Source organism: Crocodylus porosus, unplaced genomic scaffold (genome assembly GCF_001723895.1).
Source record: "Crocodylus porosus isolate Cpor-Errol unplaced genomic scaffold, CroPor_comp1, whole genome shotgun sequence".
In the NCBI taxonomy this organism is placed as follows: domain Eukaryota; kingdom Metazoa; phylum Chordata; order Crocodylia; family Crocodylidae; genus Crocodylus; species Crocodylus porosus.
The window spans coordinates 95,168,440-95,186,773 of NW_017728886.1; the positions used below are offsets into that span (position 1 = coordinate 95,168,440).

General features: G+C 42.8%; 1 protein-coding gene and 1 long non-coding RNA gene across 2 annotated transcripts in view; one reads left to right on the forward strand and one right to left on the reverse strand.

The window, feature by feature from the left end:
• Nucleotides 1–18,334, forward strand: part of CNTNAP2 (contactin associated protein-like 2) — a 1,403,431-nt gene that overhangs the window by 129,250 nt on the left and 1,255,847 nt on the right. The window contains exon 3 of the mRNA XM_019535795.1: nt 5,358–5,468. Coding sequence (XP_019391340.1) covers nt 5,358–5,468 — 111 coding nt within the window. The remainder of the gene's footprint in view (nt 1–5,357; nt 5,469–18,334) is intronic.
• LOC109312998 overlaps nt 5,907–18,334 on the reverse strand; it is a 14,958-nt gene continuing 2,530 nt past the window's right edge. The window contains exons 2-3 of the long non-coding RNA XR_002101948.1: nt 14,205–14,290; nt 5,907–6,090 (exon numbers count right to left, since the gene is read on the reverse strand). This is a non-coding gene — a long non-coding RNA (uncharacterized LOC109312998). The remainder of the gene's footprint in view (nt 6,091–14,204; nt 14,291–18,334) is intronic.

Consider the following 18,334-nt stretch of genomic DNA (forward strand, 5'->3'; position numbering starts at 1 on the left):
ATGCATGTTCAGTTCATGCTGTTTGTTAAGAAAATATTATTCATTGACAGCAAATATTTTGAAGATTTACAAATAAAGTAGATTCATGAATGTGTATATTAGGCTTAACACTTGTACTGGAAATGGGTGGTTTATTTGCTTTTCCTCGTAAAGCAATTTCCTCCTAAACTATTCCAGGCATCTAACTAGGGAGCAGAAACCAGGCCAAAGCAATAGATGACTGGTTACAAAGCACTAATAATGAAATGTTGAAGAGTGTGGATTACAAACAAGCTGTAGTCTTAAAATTATTCCTGTAGACAAGTTTTAGCAAATTCTCTAAATTCACAAAAGTATTAGAAGAGGTTCAGTTTGTGAATAATTTAGTGTCTGAAATGAGATTAAGCTTATGTACTTTTACAAAGAGCCATCAATTGATTGCTTATTCTTTCTCTTGTCTGCTATCATTAATTAATAGGTGTATTGACTTGGGTTCAGATCTTACAGTATGATTTGCAGTCGTTAGTCTAGTGCTTCTGAGTGGATTTCTGCTCTGATCTTCACTATATTGTGTGATTGGGATACTAGATTGGAGTGAAAGAGGGGGGCAGGGAGGAGAAATTAAGCCTTTTTTTGTATAGCAAAAGTAGCATTTAATAAAACTGTGGCTTATCAAAAAGACAACAACTGTGGGAGCTCCAAATTCATGGGGTGAATTAATGATTGTCCCTAATGTTTACCTATATCTGCACACTAGTCTGGAATATAATACTACTTTCTTCCACTTTAACAAGGTCCTGCTGACTAGTGAAGGGAGATTAAGGATGTACACAAATGTTATATTTAGATCACCCAGACTGAGTTTAGGGCAATCTAAATGGCTGGGTATTAGGCCTGTGTGAAGCGGCGAGTATTCGCTTCAGATTTGGCCGATTTTTGGAGGGACAGTAATTCCATTCATAGATGTTAGGGTCAGAAGGGTCCTCAACAGATCGAGTCTGACCCCCTGCATAGGCAGGAAAGTGTGCTGGGTTCAGATATCTCCAGCCAGATGCCTATCTAACCTCCACTTGAAGACCCCCAGGGTAGGGGAGAGCACCACCTCCCTTGGGAGCCCATTTCAGACCTTGGCCACTCGAACTGTGAAGAAGTTCCTCCTAAGGTCCAGTCTAAATCTGCTCTCTGCTAGCTTATGGCCATTATTTCTTGTGACCTCCCAGGGGCATCTTGGTGAGGTAGAGCCTCACCAATTCCCTTCTGCACGCCCCATGATGAATTTATAGGCAGCCACAAGGTCACCTCTCAACCTTCTCTTGCGAAGCTGAAGAGGTCCAGGTGCCTTAGTCTCTCCTCACAGGGCTTGGCCTGCAAGCCCTTAACCATATGAGTGGCCCTTCTCTGGACCCTCTCCAGGTTATCCACATCCCTCTTGAAGTGTGGCGCCCAAAACTGCACGCAGTATTCCAACTGCGGTCTGACCAGCGCCTGATAGAGGGGAAGTATCACCTCCTTGATTCTGTTTGCCATGCATCTGCTGATGCATGATAAAGTACAGTTAGCTTTTCTGATGACTTCATCACACTGATGACTCAAGTTTAACTTGAAGTCCACTAGGACTCTGAGATCCCTTTCTACATCTGTGCTGCCAAGCAGGTCATTTCCTAGGCAGTTGGTGTACTGGACATTTTTCCTCCCTAGGTGCAGCACTATGCATTTCTCCTTGTTAAATTGCATTCTATTGTTTTCTGCCCATTCATCCAACCTGTCCAGGTCTGCCTGTAGTTGTTCACTGTCACGATTTGATTCAGCTGAATCTGATCCAAAGATTTGGCACTGCTTCAGAGATTCAACCAACACTAAATTGGCAGCAGTCCTCACCACACTGAATGCAACTGCCTCCAGCTGCTAAGTATGTGGTTGGCAGAGGGGGAAGGAAAGGGGCATGCGGGGGGAAAATAAGTGCCCCCACAGCAAGGGAGGGATTGGGGCTGGGGCTGGGACAGGCTGCCCAGCTGGGGCAGGAGGGCGCGGGACTCAGGAAGGGAGGTGAGGGGCTGTGGCATGCAGGCGTGGCAGCACTGGCAGTTGGGGTTATGCCTTGCTGCTGCTTGTCCAGTCGGGGCAGAGGATAGGGGGTGTCATGACTCCCCTCTTCCACTTGGCAAGTGGTAGCAGGGCATAGCCCCTGCTCCCAGTGCTGCTGCACTTACATCCCGCACTTCCCCCACCCCCAGCCCCATTCCCTCCCTCACTGTGGGGGCATTGTTCTGCGTCCCCATGCCCCTTCCCTCCACCCACCACAACATACTTAGTAGGTGGAGGCAGCTGTGTCCAGCACAGTGAGGACTGCTACATGTTTAGTCTATGGCCAAATCTCCAAAGCGGAACCAAATCTTTTCCTGATGGATTTGGATGCTTCTAATTCAATTCGGACCTTTTAATCGGTCTCCTGATTTTGATTTGGATTCAGAGATTGGGCTGCCTAATTGGGCTGAATTTCCTCTAAATCGAATCAGCTGCTGAAGCTTTGCACAGCCCTACTGGGTATGCAAGCGTTCGCAGGGCTTAGATTACCCTAAAAATGGTGCACCTGATCTTGTCAGACAAGAATTGCGTCTAGCAGTCACTTCCCACAGCGTCAGGGCTGTGTTATTTTTGCCATCCTGACCCTGACACAGCTGTTTTCCCTCCCCAAACAACACACCCCTAGACCCATCAGCCCCTATTCTTTTCCCTGCCTCCCTGGCCCATTCGCACCAGCACCCTCTTACTGACTTGCCTCCACCTGCCCCCACAAACTTGCCTCCACCTGCCCCCACAAACTCTTACACATGGCGATCCTGACTCAGGCTTAGGAAGCTGAAACTAAACCTGCCTAAATCAGAACTAGGTCTTGTGAATGCTTGTTTGCACCCTAACTTGCAATGTTCAGTGTTAGAATGTTCAGTTTGAACAAGGGTTCTCGTGTGTTTGTGTGTGCACACGTGTGTATGCATGCACACCCTCTGGTTCTGTTTCTATTGTTGGATCCTCATTTCATTTATTTATTAGATGGTGAAAAGAAACATGAGTCCAGAATCATTACAAATGACTTACCTCATTCATAGTCTTTACGACTGTGCTTTACCGAGTTTTGAATTGATACATTTTCTATACTGTATCCTGTCTTGGAGGTCTTCCCTGATCATAATCTTCTAATTGTACTCAAAGGATGTAGGGCCTAATGATGGAGATGTTGCCAATAAGGGACTGAGCTAACCCTTTTTTATTCACTTGAATTGGAGATTGTTGTCATTTATAGCAGGGTCTGTGCTATAGTACATGCATTAAAAAGATTAATCAGATTGATTGGTATAGTTATTTTTTTTTGGCTAAGTTGAGAAGGTATGAAAATGTAGGAAACTAATAAAATACACTAGTTTTATACTAACAATAACACATACAAGAGAAACTAAAATAAAGGACAGGATATAAACTGTTCCAAGCAATTCAGAAGTCTAAGGCCAACAATGTGTACCTTTTATTTGCATAATTTTATCCAACAACAGGGGGAGAGTTTGTTTTTAGTTTTTTCCCTATCAAACAAAGAAGAGATTCTGATTGTCTGAGTTTTTTGCCCACTTTAGACAATAATGCCACATTAATCTTCTTTATACTGAGAAGAACAGAAATGAATTGCTTAAAAGGATTATAAAGATTACACAAGAATAACAGGCGATGCCCAATCTTTGTTTCTAGTTGCATCTGCAACCTGTAGTAATTTATAGATTAGAAAATAATTTTCTTTCACAAATTACCAGAAAAAAGAAAAGAAATATGCTCAGGTTAACATGAAGTCATAGCATTTAAGAGCATATATTTTGTTGTTTTTCATGCAGATGCTTATATACTTCAGTGAGGTTAAAATATACTTGTAAATATAGTACAGATATAATAAGGCATCTTTTTTAATTATAGGCGTTCATAATAAGAGGAATAATAGTTTAGTGGTTAGATGGTATTACTGCATTTTCTCCTGTACAGCATGCCCCAGAATAAAATAAGCACTTTGTTTTTGAAAAGCAGAATGGAGAAAAACAAATCTTTCCTTGCAGGAAGTAGCTGAGTAGCAGCAGCTGTGAAAGAAAGCCTGCTCATTGTTCTGCTCCCTGTGAATTGTATGCAGACTTTTTTCTTCCTTTGGCCAGGAAGTGGGGGAAAAAAACTTTCTGTACTTTTTTGCATAAAGGCTAGGGACAGATATTCAAAAAGCTTGAGGCTGAATTGATTTAGTTTTGCCAAGTTAGTCTAATCTGGCTAGGCTAAAGCAGTTTGTAACTGCAAAGACATCCCAGACATGCAGGCAAATGCATGCAGTGGCTCAAGCTGGAAGCTGGGAGGCACTAGAACAGCCCTCTCTTCCCTTCTACAGTGCTGAGCTGAGGGGAGCATGGCCAAGCCCTGGTGGGACACTGATTAGGGAGGGAATTGATAGCAGTGTTTATCACCCCAACTAAGTGTTTATCAGCCCATTAGACAAAGTAAACAAAAGATTCTCAGCTACCTGTTGATTAGCTCTGAAAAGCCCTAAGTAGACTTAGTCCTGTCTGCTTTTGTCCTGTCTTCCACAGCACCATAGCCAACATGCGGTATGCTAGCTAATGCTGAGAGGTGTCTGTGTAAGGCAGAGGGGAGGTGAGGGGGAGGTGGGAACTTGCAGTCTCTACCAGAGCTCCAGCCAGGGAGTAGAGGGGAGGGGCCAGCCCTCCTGTGGAGCAGAGAGCCCCACCCAGCTCAGAGAGCATGCCAGGATGTTGGGGGAGTCTGGTTTAACTTAACTGATTTGGCTCAAACCAGTTTATGCAATGTCTGTCCCAGACCCCTTCCTGGTTTAAGTCTGATACTACATTCAACCTGGTTTATCTCAAACTGGATTCTGCCATTTTCAAACTGGTTTATGTACACTGAGCATCTGTTCTGTTACAGGATTAAACCGCTTTTTGATAATTTAAACCAGTTTGTGTAATGTCTATCCCTAGCCATAATGTGCACTACAATTTCCAATAGCTGTTTTTTTGGGGAGGGGTGGAGGGAGGGGGCAGAAGGGGAGGGCAGAAAGGTGTGCTTGGAAAAATTGGATTATAATGGCCTTTCTAGGAGACATTGAGAGAGTTCCTTCACCTCTCTGTCTCCACTCCCCATTTTCAAAAGAATTATTGGTAATTAATCTGGGGTGTTGCTATGTGTTGTGCATGTGAGAGACACATTCAGATATGATAACAATGTGGTTATACGATTATCTGAAATAACAAGAGAGGATGCATTGTAGCTATACCTGAAATGTCTGATTAAACAACAAAATATTAAATATATTGTTGTTTCTTTTATCTGTCTTTCAGAAAAATGTGATGAACCACTAGTCTCAGCATTGTCCCACTCCTCCTTCAGCAGCTCATCATCTGTGGCCAGTAGCTATTCGCCAGGGTATGCAAAGCTAAACAAAAGAGGAGGTAAGAAGTTCTTTCTATTTGTTCATACTCTTACTGGAGGGGTGTCTGTCACAGGCCAGCTGGGCACTGTAAGTGTATCAATTTTATTGCAGGCCAACTGGGCTGTTTGATTCAGTTTCAGATCAAGGAGGCAAAGTTGGGCGTGAAGTGAAGGCAAATTTATTATAGCTTTTACACACACACAACAGTTAACAAAGATAAATGCAATAAGCAGATAATTCAGTATTAAAGAGCTAATAGTAAATAACAGATAATAACAGATGGATCAATTCTGTCACAGGCCAGCTGATATTTGCCACTGGGCTGTTCAAAACAACAGATAGACATGGGTTGGCAACTTATCAGTAGTCCCTCGATGTCAGGTATGCGTCAACTGATTCCAGTGAAGTCAGGCGTTCGTGATAGATGCTGTCAGAGGGATTACCAGGGAAGGTCCCTTGATTAGGATCCGATCCTCACACCAGGAGTCCGGGCGTGGAACAGAAATGACCGTTCTGTTCCCTCCTTCCTACTGATCGGCTGATGCACGTACTTTTTGAATATGCTTTCTTGGGATGTGGTTTCCTGGAATGTGTTGGGTGTTCCAGGCAGGTGGATCCAGTTTTATCATCAAGGCTGAACCCTGAGCAAAAAAATGTTAGGTCTTCTAATCTCGCAGCTACAGCTTTGCTTATGGGGCCCAGTCAATTCCACAAACAGTTAATTTATCATTTTGATTAAACTTAGGACAGACAAGTTACATTTGCAGTTTACAAAATTACAAGCTTTATATTAACTAATGTTACCTGTTTAGGCAAAATACCAAATGCCTCCAAGAAGCACATATTTATTGCTTATTAATCCCTTTGGTTCTGGCCGTCACAGGTGTCAAACTCCCCTCATGCCCCAGGACAGATCTAGACCACAGGGCAAGTGGCACAGGCAGTGGAGTTAGAGCTAGTGACTGTAGGCCAAGGGGGCTACATGACTGTATTAGACATGTGCAGGCCATGACCCCAAACTCCTTGGCCCACTAGTAGCCTAGCAGACTGGATAGAACAGCTTTGTGTGCTGTATGTTTGATGCTCATGACTTGTAGTTAATACTGTGTCCATTAAAATATTTTTATTTCTATTGATTTATTAAATAGATTAACAGTTTTTAAACCAAATGTTAGTATTTATATATCTGCATTCTTAATTGACCTTAAGCTTTTACTTTATCTGTTAGAATATTTCCTGTGATAGTGAGACAAGGTTCTTTGGGTAAATCTGATATTTTTTTTATTAGACCAACTCATATAGTTGGAAAAATTCTTCTTAGCAAGCTTTTGGGCATAAACACACTTCATCATCAGGAAATGTTGGCAGAAGACCTGTGCTTCCTCAGCCTGACACAGGGTGTTTGTGCCTGAAAGCTTGCTAAGAAGAATTTTTCCAACTATTTGAGTTGGTCTAATAAAAGATATCAGATTTACCCAAAGAAGTTTGTCTTGCTTATAACCTTAGACCAACACGGCAGTAACTTACACTCTTGTGATAGTGATGACTTTTTTTTGGTGCCAATTGAGAGAGAACACATTGTAAAGAATACTTATCAGGAGTAACCAGTTTTCCTGATTATTGAAGAACTATATTTGGCACTTGTACAGCTTGGCTAAATGGAAACTTTTATGTTTAATAAACACTGGATCATTTGCAAAGTCATGGTCATTGAAGTAAAGCTAAATGATCCACACATTCTGTGCTCTTTTGTTTTCATTTGTTCCCCATGCTAGTAGCGATCACTATTGTTCAGTCCTTTCTAGTGTTTTGGTAGCCTTTAGAGAAAAATTTATCCTAAGGACTCTACACAGGGTAGACTTTAATTGTATCCTTGGGGAATTGCTATAGTTTTGGCAGCTGCTTTTAAGTATCACTGATGATTTCTCAAGAAATAGAAGATAAAATATTTTTTATATCTAAATCATATTAAAATTTTAGATTTGTGGGAAATGAGATGAGACTATACAAATTCAATATCAATTTTCTAAAACATCTTCTGTCTATGACTGAAACTGGAGAAAGTCTGACATCAATCAAATGGAATTCAATAAGAACAAAGTCCTTAGGCTGGAACAATTGCACAAATATGGGCTGGAGAGTGACTGGTTTGGTCACTACACAAAAAGCTGCTACAGAAAAAGAGCTTCAGAGATAGTTGACCAGAACCTGAATATGAGCCAAGAGTGTGTTCTTGTTGTGGGGGGAAGGCCAATAGCATACTGAGCCGTTTTAACTGGAGTGTTTGCTTGCAAATCTAGGGAAGTGATTCTTCTTATTTGGCACAGATAAGGCTGCACCTGAAGTGCTGTATTCAGTTTTGGATCCCACACTTCAAGAAAAATAAGTACAAAATCTTTTGTAAAGAGCAGCAAAAATGGTTCTGAGTCTAGGAAGGAGGCTGAATGAACTGGTATTACTTAGTCTGGAGAAGACAAGACTGAGGGGGATTTAACAATAGACTTCAAATGCCTGAAGGGTTGTTATAAAGAAGATGGAGATTAGACTGTTTGCTGTGGTTACAGGCATAGGTAGATCCAGGATTTTAAAAAGCACAGTGCATGAGCAGTGACTGGCACTGTAGGGGTGGCTGCAACCGCTTGCTCCCAGCCTCTTTCCCCAGCTGGGACAGGCAGAGCATGCCACAGGGCCTTTTGTAAAAGTCCCTAAATCAGGCAAGAATCTCTCTCCTATGCCCTTCATTCAGCACCTCCCTTCCCTTCTGTTCAATGGAATCTCCCCTCTTCTCTTACGCTCTACCACCACCATCTGCTTATGTCTTTGGGTGCCGAAGGGGAGACCTGCCTGCTGTTGCTACTGTCCCAGATGCTTTTGCCCTGCTCCAATTGGGGCTGGTAGTTTGGAGGGGAGGGGATAGCAAGTGCCTGTACAGGGAAATGGAGACAGCCAGGGACATTGGCAGTGGGTGGGTTCACCTTGCTTGTTCCTGTTCCCAGACTGACAAGAAATACCAAAGGGACTGGGCAAGGAGGGGGAACCCACTTCCTGCTAACACTCGCTGTGTATCTGGGCTGGAGTGGAACCAAGAGCATTTCTGGTGCTTCCTTCACTCCTGGGTCAGCCAGGGGCAGTGGCAATAGCAGCTGGAGAAGGGGGATAATGGAAGGGCAAATGCACCACTAGCTGCAGGTCAAAAGCTATAATGTTAAAATGCAGGAAGGGAAATTTAGATTAGAATAATTTAAGGACTGTGAGGGTGGTTAAGCACCTTGGAACATGGTACCTGGAGAGGTTGTGGGATCTCTGTACTCAGAATTTTTTAAGAGCATATTAAATGCTCTTGATTTCTGGATGCTTTAGGTAAGGATGGTTCTTCCTGGATTAGGGGTTTAGATTAAATGACCTCCTGAAGTCCCTTCCACCTCTACTTTTCTGTGATTCTATGTTCTGTGGGGGTTGACCTTTATGGAGCTCACACTTGAGAAGGGACCCAGAGTTCAGGGGTGGTTCAAACTTTACAGCCTCCAACCTCTGTGAATCATTGAATTTTGAGCATCTACAGTATAGGAAGTCTCAGGGATGGGAGATTTGCCCCTTTGCTCTGTTTTATTATTTTTCCTGAGCACCCCAACTTGTCTAAAACATTTTCCAAACAACAACATTTTACTGCAGGCAAAACAAGTCCTCACTTGTTTGATGATTATTTTTCCTGGAGGTCCACTGAATCTGTTCAGTGTGCAAGAATTATGAGAGATTTCAGTTAGGCTCCGGGAAGAGGTGAGTCAAAGCAGGAGGATTATCTGGATCTCCAAAGTTCTATTACCGATTAAATGGCACAGTCTAAATAATCCTCCAAGTAATTGTACTACCCTGAGTGGGGAAAAAACAAAAACAAGCTCTGTCTCTGCATAAGTAACTTTTGGGGGAAAGGGTAATAAAACCACTGAAAACTCTTTACACTTTCTTAGAGCTTAACAGCACTTTGGGAAGGAGGATACATGTTGTTCTGTTTCACTGGGTAAGAAAATGATTCACGGAGCAGTCAGCTCACAAAGTGCATTAGGGAGAGGGCCATGTACATAGTTCAGGTCTCTAGATGGTATCTCCTGTTATAATATCTGGAACAGAATGCTATACTCTTAAAGATATAGCCAAGGTGATTTTAGAAATGTTACTTTGTTCATCTGTTTATGCACCTGATTTTTCAGCACATACTGTACTGGAAATATCACTAATACTTTGAAGTATACCAACTCATGGCATGCAACTGTGTTACAGTTGCCGTGCTGGATTGCCTTACAGTATTCTGCAATCCAGACAAGTAGAACTAATTCTGCCATTTAATGTAATAGTGTTGTTTGTACCCCAGGCTCCCAGGATGCATGCTTAGGGTATTTCTACAGCTGTCTTTCTACACCTTACATAGGCTGCCTTCAAACTTGGTAGCACCATGAAAATAAGTGTCATGGGCAACCACATATTCAGAGCCCCTTGGCTGGAAGACAGGAAAGACATCTGCTCTAGTTAGGGGGTGCTGGGGGGGCAGCTCCATAGCTCCTTCCACAGCCAAAGGAGCTTATCAGGGAGCCAGACCAGGCTTGCAAGCCCAGCTCCCATGCAGCAAAAAAGCCCAGCTGGTCTCAAACTGTCTGGAAACCCTTTAAAGGTCCCAATGGTCCTTTAAAGGTGCAGCACTACCTGTTCTTCAAAGTTCCTGGCCTGCAGACAGCAAAGGGAACAAAGCTCCTTGATAACCTCCATTGGTGGCAGTGACTGATCAGAACTGGGCTCTCTTCTTCCACCCCGCCATTGGTGAGGCATGGGGGGGGTGTGGAGGTGCAAAAAACACTGCTGACACTGCCAGCAGAGCCTGCAGGTGGTCACCACTCACCTCTCCTCACTGCCAACACCTCCAGCAGCATCTGCAGGTGGTCCCCAATCACTGCTGGCCTGCAGGTGACCACCAACTGTTAGTTGGTGCTTGCCAACTCTCCTCTGCCACCAATACCTCTGTGGCTGCCTGCAGGAGCTCACCACTGCCACACTCCCGCTGCCGCCGCTGCCTGCAGGTGGTCGCTGTGTACCCCCAGCCTCTGGGGGCATGTGGCATTCATGCCCCCCACCATCAGTCCCTACTTCCATGGCTCGCATGGAGGCATGAACGAGGGAGCTCACTACAAGCTAACAGGTGCACAGACACCGCCTCTCCAAAGACCCTCTACCATTTCATGCAGGGAGTCCTCTCACTCTTCAAAGGTCCGGCACCCACACAGTCCAGGACCCTGAGTGTTGTTGACAGGTCTTTGGAGTCCTGGGCTGCAAGCATGATGCTAGATTGGAAGCTGGATCACAGAGGTCTGAGCTCCCAGGCTGCAGGTTCACTGGGATCATATACCCTGTCTGGAGGGGCCTTCAGGAACTCGGCTTGCTCTAGACTAGAGTTCTGTCTCCCCTGCTTTCCCCTCTAGCACTAGTAACCTTACCTACCTCATATGTCTACTGAAGTTGGGAAAGGAACCCTAGAGGTTGCTGAGAGAGATTTTTTTGGAAGTAGAAAATGTGGGAAATGGGAAGGTCTTTCACAAATGTAGGTTGAGGTTCAAGAGTGAAATGAAACCTCAGTCCCAGGTTATTTTTCAGTGGGTTAGAAGTTTTGATGTGAATTATTTGCACAGCCATGACCCTGCCTTTAAAGTGCATCTAGTTGCAAGGGATCATGGATCCAGAAAATAAAATTTCTAATAAGTGAGTCAAGGAATTAAAGAGGATAAGAAAAAGGCAGGGCTAGGGGGAAGAGATCTAATTTATTTGTTGTTCTTTATTTTTCTGTCCTTTGGGGAAGGCTAGCTGACCAGAGATACTGTGGGAAGCAGGTAGAACTCCTTCTTGCTTTCCTATCCTCCCAGTAGGGAAGCAGGAGCTGAAACAGTTCAGTCATTCAGGGAAAGCTCCTTTCCCTCTGTCCCTGCAACACGAGGTTTGGAAAGGAAATGAAAAAAGCTAATTTCAGCCATTGCCCTAGCCTGAGATATGAATAGGGACAAGCCCTAGCTGCATCTAGGAAAGCAAAACTAAAGCAGGGGCTGGGAAGATGGGATTGATTTGGTGTTCAAACATAATTGCTAGTCAGAGGACAAGGTATTGGGCAAGTGACAGACCCCCACTTAAACACTACCTGAACTCATCGATAGAATGAATTGCAATGTACTACTACAAAGCAGCTATTCGGCTCAAAATGCATGAGATGGTAAAACTATCCTGTGCAATGCAATGCAAATACTGATCTCTCCTTCCCATATAAAATCTTTGAAATCAGCAACTAGAGCCCCCAAAATTATTACTTTACAAGCTACCAAAAAGCATTATCAAAATTGCACAGCACTTTCAATCAGTTTGTTCAGGAAGTGGGAAAGAGCCCTGTGCTATCACTAGGTACTGCAGTCATGATGAAATGAACAAAAGAAAATCACGTTTTTGAACAATTCCAAATTCCCAGGAATGGATGATCTGGTATCCAGTAACGGGGCAGTCATCTGAAAACTGAACATTGTCCTTTACAAAGGTTGATAACATGTTACTTACAGGTGGCTTTTTCTTTTTTCTTTTGAAGAGTGTTTACTAATAATATGCTATTCCTGATTTAAAGGTATTTCCATGTGTCTTTCTGTGCTGGAATTGGCCACTGTCCTTACTATGTTATTTTATTTAAGACACATTTTGTCATTTTTGTCTTATTTGCATGACTTGGTAGATTTTCCTCCTAAAGTAGTCATTTACATTTATGGCATATAATATTTTAATTATATTTGAGAATGCTTTGCTTTCACACTGTTACACACTATGTCTATCATTTATGATGCCATTCAATGCTGGAATTTAGGACTGCAACTTCACTAACTCTGTGGAGTTGCATATGCTTACAATAACATGAATGTAGCCTTGCTGTAGGACATACTCTGTCAACTTTATCAATCTAAAAGCAAGTCAGATTTTGTGTTCTAAATCTAGTGTTTATGTAAGAATGAAGTTACATGTTGCACTTAAACCATACTTAGGGCACTTTAAAATGTGAGTGTCATGTTAAAGCTCTCTGAATGATGCTAAGTCCCTTCTGAGTGTCTCAAAGTTACAACACTTGAGACAAGGATTAAATCTGGGCCATGTTATGTGGCTCAAGTTAGGGTCTAACTTGAGTCTGCTCCATGGAGATAACATGAGCAACCTGCAGTCCTCCAGTATCCCAGGATGCACAGCTCCCAGCCCCCTTCCCTACCCAGAGCAAGGATAGAACTTGAGTGTCCTGGTTGCTAGTCATGACTCTCTCTAGTGGTGGCAGTGCAGGCAAGGAAAAGGTATTGACCCTTAGGCAACTGCTCACAGCACATTCAAACTTTAAAAATGCTTAACATTCTACAGATTTAGTATGGTCTAAGTATGACATGTAACTTCACCCTAACATATAGGTGTACCAGTGAATTTTTTTGTTAAGGGGTAGTATTTGATTTCTTAGTCTCCCTCCCTTCCCCCCAGTTGAAAAGAACAATAACCAAATATTGCTCAATAACATTTTAAGGAAACAGATTCTTATTTTGTAAACCTAATTTACCAATGTAAGTGAACAAATCATGGAAAGAAATAGGAAGATGCCATTGGTGCTTTTTTATATAAATTTAATTAACTAAATCTTTTTTTTCCTTCAGGAAAAACTAATGTTATTTAACTTGGAATGTTAGATATATATTTATATTCAATTTAGTCTTTTCCATAAGTTCAGTACTAGGTATATACTCTACCTGTGTGGCACAAGATGATGTGGTAAATTGGAATAAGGATTTTAATTTTAGTCAATGAGGTTACTGACATAGCTGTCAAATATGTCAAACTTATGTCAACAAAACATTTATACTGTACCAGCACTTTTTTAAACCTATTTCGCAGAAACAAGTTAGTAATTTTTTTTTTTAAAGGGTAGGGTTCTTTAAAAAATGTTGATACCATTGAACAATATCCCTTCTGTAAAAGTAGTCTAAGCAACGTAGCAACAAAGAGAGAGAGAAATGGAAATAATTAATTTTTGAGCTCTAAAAATATCTACAACTGCTTTTTGATCCATGGCATGAAGGTTAGAAGGTCTGATCTCTGATAATCTGCTATGCATAGAATAAATGACTGCATCCCATCATAAAGGGGGGTCACAGAACACCTTTGGCATAATGCATATTAATCTAGTTTAATGGTTCCCAAGCCACTGAAATATGTCACTGGTACAGGAATTAACACTGCCCATCATGCACCTCTAACTATTTCAATTTAGGGGAGAAATTCCATGTTCTTTAAAAAAATATATAATTGGCAACTGTTTGTAGTTGCTCAGAGACGTGGAACTTTAGAAGTAATCTCGCAAGAGTGAGGGGTTTATTAATGACCATTTAGGTGATAGTAGGCATCACTTAGACAATTTAAGATAAAAGACTCTATTTGGCAGCCATAATTATTTTGACTATCTGATTTCAGTGAGGAACCATAACACTTTCCAGTGCCACAAACTTGAATTACAATTACAGTTGGAAAACCTTTTTTGATAGTTGTGGGTTTGGGTTTCAGTGGCAGAGGCAATTACTGCACTTCTTTCTGGTCACCATGTTAGTAAGCACTGCTTATTATTACCTGAATGAAGCGCCATGGGCTTCGTGCACGCTGAGAGGAACCCACTGTAGCACTACCCTCTCCGTTTATCCCTTCCCCATTTCCTTACCCTTCGTAGTTAAATGACTTTATTCCTTTTTGCTCCCAGGTACTCCTGTTCTCTGTAAATCCATTCATAGCATCAGTTGAAGTAGGCTGTTGAATACAAAAAAATCATGCCTCTATAAATGGGGGTCACAAAAGCTAATCCAGGTAATGAGCTAAGAATCCATAGCTCCTGCTTAAACCATATTTAACACAATACAGTTTGTGGTAGGTTCCTTGTTCTGCAATTTCCCACTGATACTGACACTGATACTCCCCTCCCTCTCCCCTTCCCCCTGCCAGAACAGCAATCCTGAGCTCAGTAGTGAAGTATCTAGGGGGAATGAAGTGTTTTGCCACAGACATTTGTCTTTCTGCAGCTGATGTCAGATCAGCATCCGTTCATTCTTACATGTAGGGATTGTCCTGTCTGTGGGTGTGTATAGAAATGCTCTATGCACTTTTTACAGTACTGTAATTTAGAGCACTTTTTATAGCCCTGTGAGTTACAGTACTCTGAAACATGGCAGAAGGGCATTGTTTGGTGTGGGAGGAGGACCTCTGAGCCACCCTACACTTTCCATGCTAGGAGGCAAAGGGGCATTCCAGTCTCCTGGGGCTTCTCCACTGGTCCAAAATTTGACCAGCGTACAGCAGTTATTTAAAGCGCTGTAAGTTGAAAAAGTGCTTCAAATTTAATAACTTATTTAATGAGGGTTAATTTAAAGCACTGTACCCATTTCTGAAGTGCTGCAAAGCTGTGCACTTCTGTTAAGTCATGGCAATAAAGTGTTTTTAATGGAGAACAAAACAATTTCTGTGCACACCTTGTCTGATGTAGACAGCAGAGGGGCACTGTAAACAGGCACTGCTGTATATGATGTTGGTAGAATTGCAGGTTAATCAACCTTAGGTGTTTATATGACTTTTTTTTTATTAGGTCCAGTGATGATCTGATCTGTATTGATGTGGGGATACAGCAGGGAATTTAGACCCATTGCAAGGTCTGGTGCTAGGTGAAGATGGGAGTTAGTCTGTGTTGTTTGAGAAATGCCAGTTGAGGTTTCAGGCTCTTTTGTAAGTCAGGACAGGCTTGTCCCCAAAGGTTTCTAGGAGGTGTTGGAGATCATTTAATAATGTGTCGTAGTTGTTTAAGGTGGGGGATGAAGGTGACAACTAGAGGGATTCAATTTTCCTTGTCCCAGGGTTGGTATTGTAGCAGGTCAAAGTGAGGTCTGAGTCTGGCTTTGTTGACTGAAGTGGGTACAGTTTTGGGACTATTGTAATCGTAGGAATCCCTGATCTAGATCTTTAAGGTGTTCATCCTGGTCAGTGGATGTGGATCTAGTTGTAATGTAGAACTTGGCTGTAGATAATGGATTTAGCTTGGGATGAGAGCTGGTGGCATGAAGGTAGCTGTGGTGGTTAGCAGGTTTTTGATTCAATGTGGGGGTGATGTGGCCACAGCAAACCTCCACCGTAGTGCCTAGCAAATAAATTTGCTGTGTGGAATATTCCAGAATTAGTTTGATGGAGAGAGAGAAATTATTAGTCTTGGTGAACTTTCCCTAGAGATTCCTTCCCATGTGTCCATGTTAAGCTGATGCCATTTAATGCATCTGAGGTATACTAGGGAGATGAGGGGGCAGCTGCAGAGGAAATTAACTTCAAGGTCTACCATAAATATGTTGGCATACTGAGGGATCATACATGTGCCTATGGCAGTCCCATTTGTTTGTAGGTATAGGGAGTTGTGAAATAGGGGTGTGTGTGATGAAAATGCAGGAGAGCTTAATTGATACAGAAGCGGTTTTCTTGTCAAGGCTTATGTTCTTCATGGCTTATAATCCATATCTGTGAGGGATGTTGGTGTATAGAGACATGACACTGTGGTAGCTAATATGGCATTTGCTGGCAGCTTATCAATGGAGCCCAGTTTCTTTAAGAAATCTGTGGTCTTCCAAATAGGTGGCAGCTCCAGTGGCATATGGAAATAGGATAGAGTCAACATTGCCAAAAACTCTCTCCTGTGATGGTGCCAATGCCAGAGATAATGTTGTGTCCTGGATTGCCAGGCTTGTGGATCTTGGGTAATAAGTAAAAGTTGCTTGGCCTGGGTTCACAGAAGGTTGAAGCAGTAATCCTTTTCTGTGTTTCCAGACACAGTTTCATTCGGAGTTTATTTCATTCATTCTGATATTGTGCCATGGGGTTCTCAGTCAGAAGTTGGTAACACCCTGTTGGAAAGTTGTCTCTTGGCTTCCTGTATATATGCTGTTTTGTCTTTTGCAATAGTGGCACTGTCCCTTATCAGCCTATTGTATGACAATGTCCACGTTGTTTTTAAGGCAGAATATGGATCTCTGTGGAAACAGTTTATAGATGGGTCCAGATTGGGGCTGTGTCCCTGAGGTGGAATTTTTTTTCTTAACTTGTATTCGAGGCCAAATTATCCAAAACTAATTCCAAATTTAAGAGCCCAGAACCATAAATGGCCCTACCAGCAAACATCCTCCACCCACATGTGGAGCTTCAGATGTTTCCAAAACCTTTCCAGGCATCCTACTTGCAGGCCCAAGCCCAGAGGCTCCCTGTCATGAAAATATTCCCTCGACCTTAGGTGGTGGAAAAAAGCGTTGAGGTCTTCATACAGCTGCACCATATTGGGCGTAGTAGGGCAGAAAGAAAGATGAAAAAATAGTATGGACCCCTCTGCTAGGCTGAGAGGCATCCAGATAGGTTGATAACGTTACCATATACGTAGGGCTGTTGGAGCAGGCAAGTTTGGGATTCTGTGATTCCTTCTCCTTCCAGGAGTGACACTATTTGTGATAGGCTTCATGGCAAGATGCAGAGCTCTCCTCTTGGTAAATGGCTATTATATCTAGGTGGTTCTGTATTCTGCAAGTCTGATGTTGTTGATCTGTTCCTGTTTGACTGTTGGGTGATCATTACTGAACACAAATGAGAGAGTCAGTGGTGTGTTATCCAGGCACTTGTATCCAAATGTGATTTTTTTTTTTTCCCTTTAGCCTCTTAGACATGAGAGAGAAGATGTGGAAGGTTGGCCATGAACCTATATAATTGAAGGTAGCTTTCAGTAAGTTAATTGAAAATCCATTTAAAATGGGGCAATTGTGTTTGGCAGTATTTGGTCAAGTTCATTTGATTTGTTGATGACTTTTTTCAATGTGGCATGTTTTGAAGTTAGGGTTCCCTCATTATATATTGTTCTGAAAGCATCTACTCTTGATTATTTGATAAGTTCCCAAGTATTTTTCAAGCAAGATAAGCATGGATCTAAAGTACATGGGTGACTACTTTCTCTCAATGTATCATGCGTATCATAATATCATAATACTTAGGGTCAGAAGGGACCTAAACAGATCATCAGGTCCAACCCCCTGCCCCGGGGAGGAATGGGTGCTGGGATCATATCATCCCAGCCAAATACCTGTCCAGCCTCTTCTTCAAGACCCCCCAAGGTAAGAGAGAGCACCACCTCACTTGTGAGCCCATTCCAGAGCCTGGCAGCCCTAACTATAAAGTAATGTCTCCTGATGTCCAGCCTGAACCTGCTTTCTAGCAATTTGTGCTGTTATTCCTAGTAACCCCGGGTGGTGCCTGGGGGGAACAGAGCCTCCCCCAATTCCTGCTGGCCCCCCCTGGTGAGTTTGTAAGTGGCCACCAGATCCCCACTCAGCCTTCTCTTGTGGAGGCTGAATAGGTTCAGGCCCCTTAACCTCTCTTCGTAGGGCCTGCCCTGCTACCCCTTGACCATGTGAGTAGCCCTCCTCTGGACCCTCTCAATGCTAGCCACGTCCCTCTTGAAGTGCGGCACCCAGAACTGGATGCAGTACTCCAACTGTGGCCTGACCAATGCTGCATAGAGGGGAAGGATCACCTCCCTGGACCTGCTTGTGATGCATGTGTAGATACACGACAAGGTGCAATTAGCCTCACTGACCGCTTCCTTGCATTGGCGGCTCATGTTCATCCTGGAGTCAACAATGACTCCAAGATCCCTTTCTGCCACCGTGTTGACAAGAAGGGTATTCCCCAGCCTATAGGTGTGTTGCTGGTTCCTTCTCCCTATATACAGTAACTTGCACTTCTCTGTGTTGAACTCCATCCGACTCTTATCCGGCCACCTCT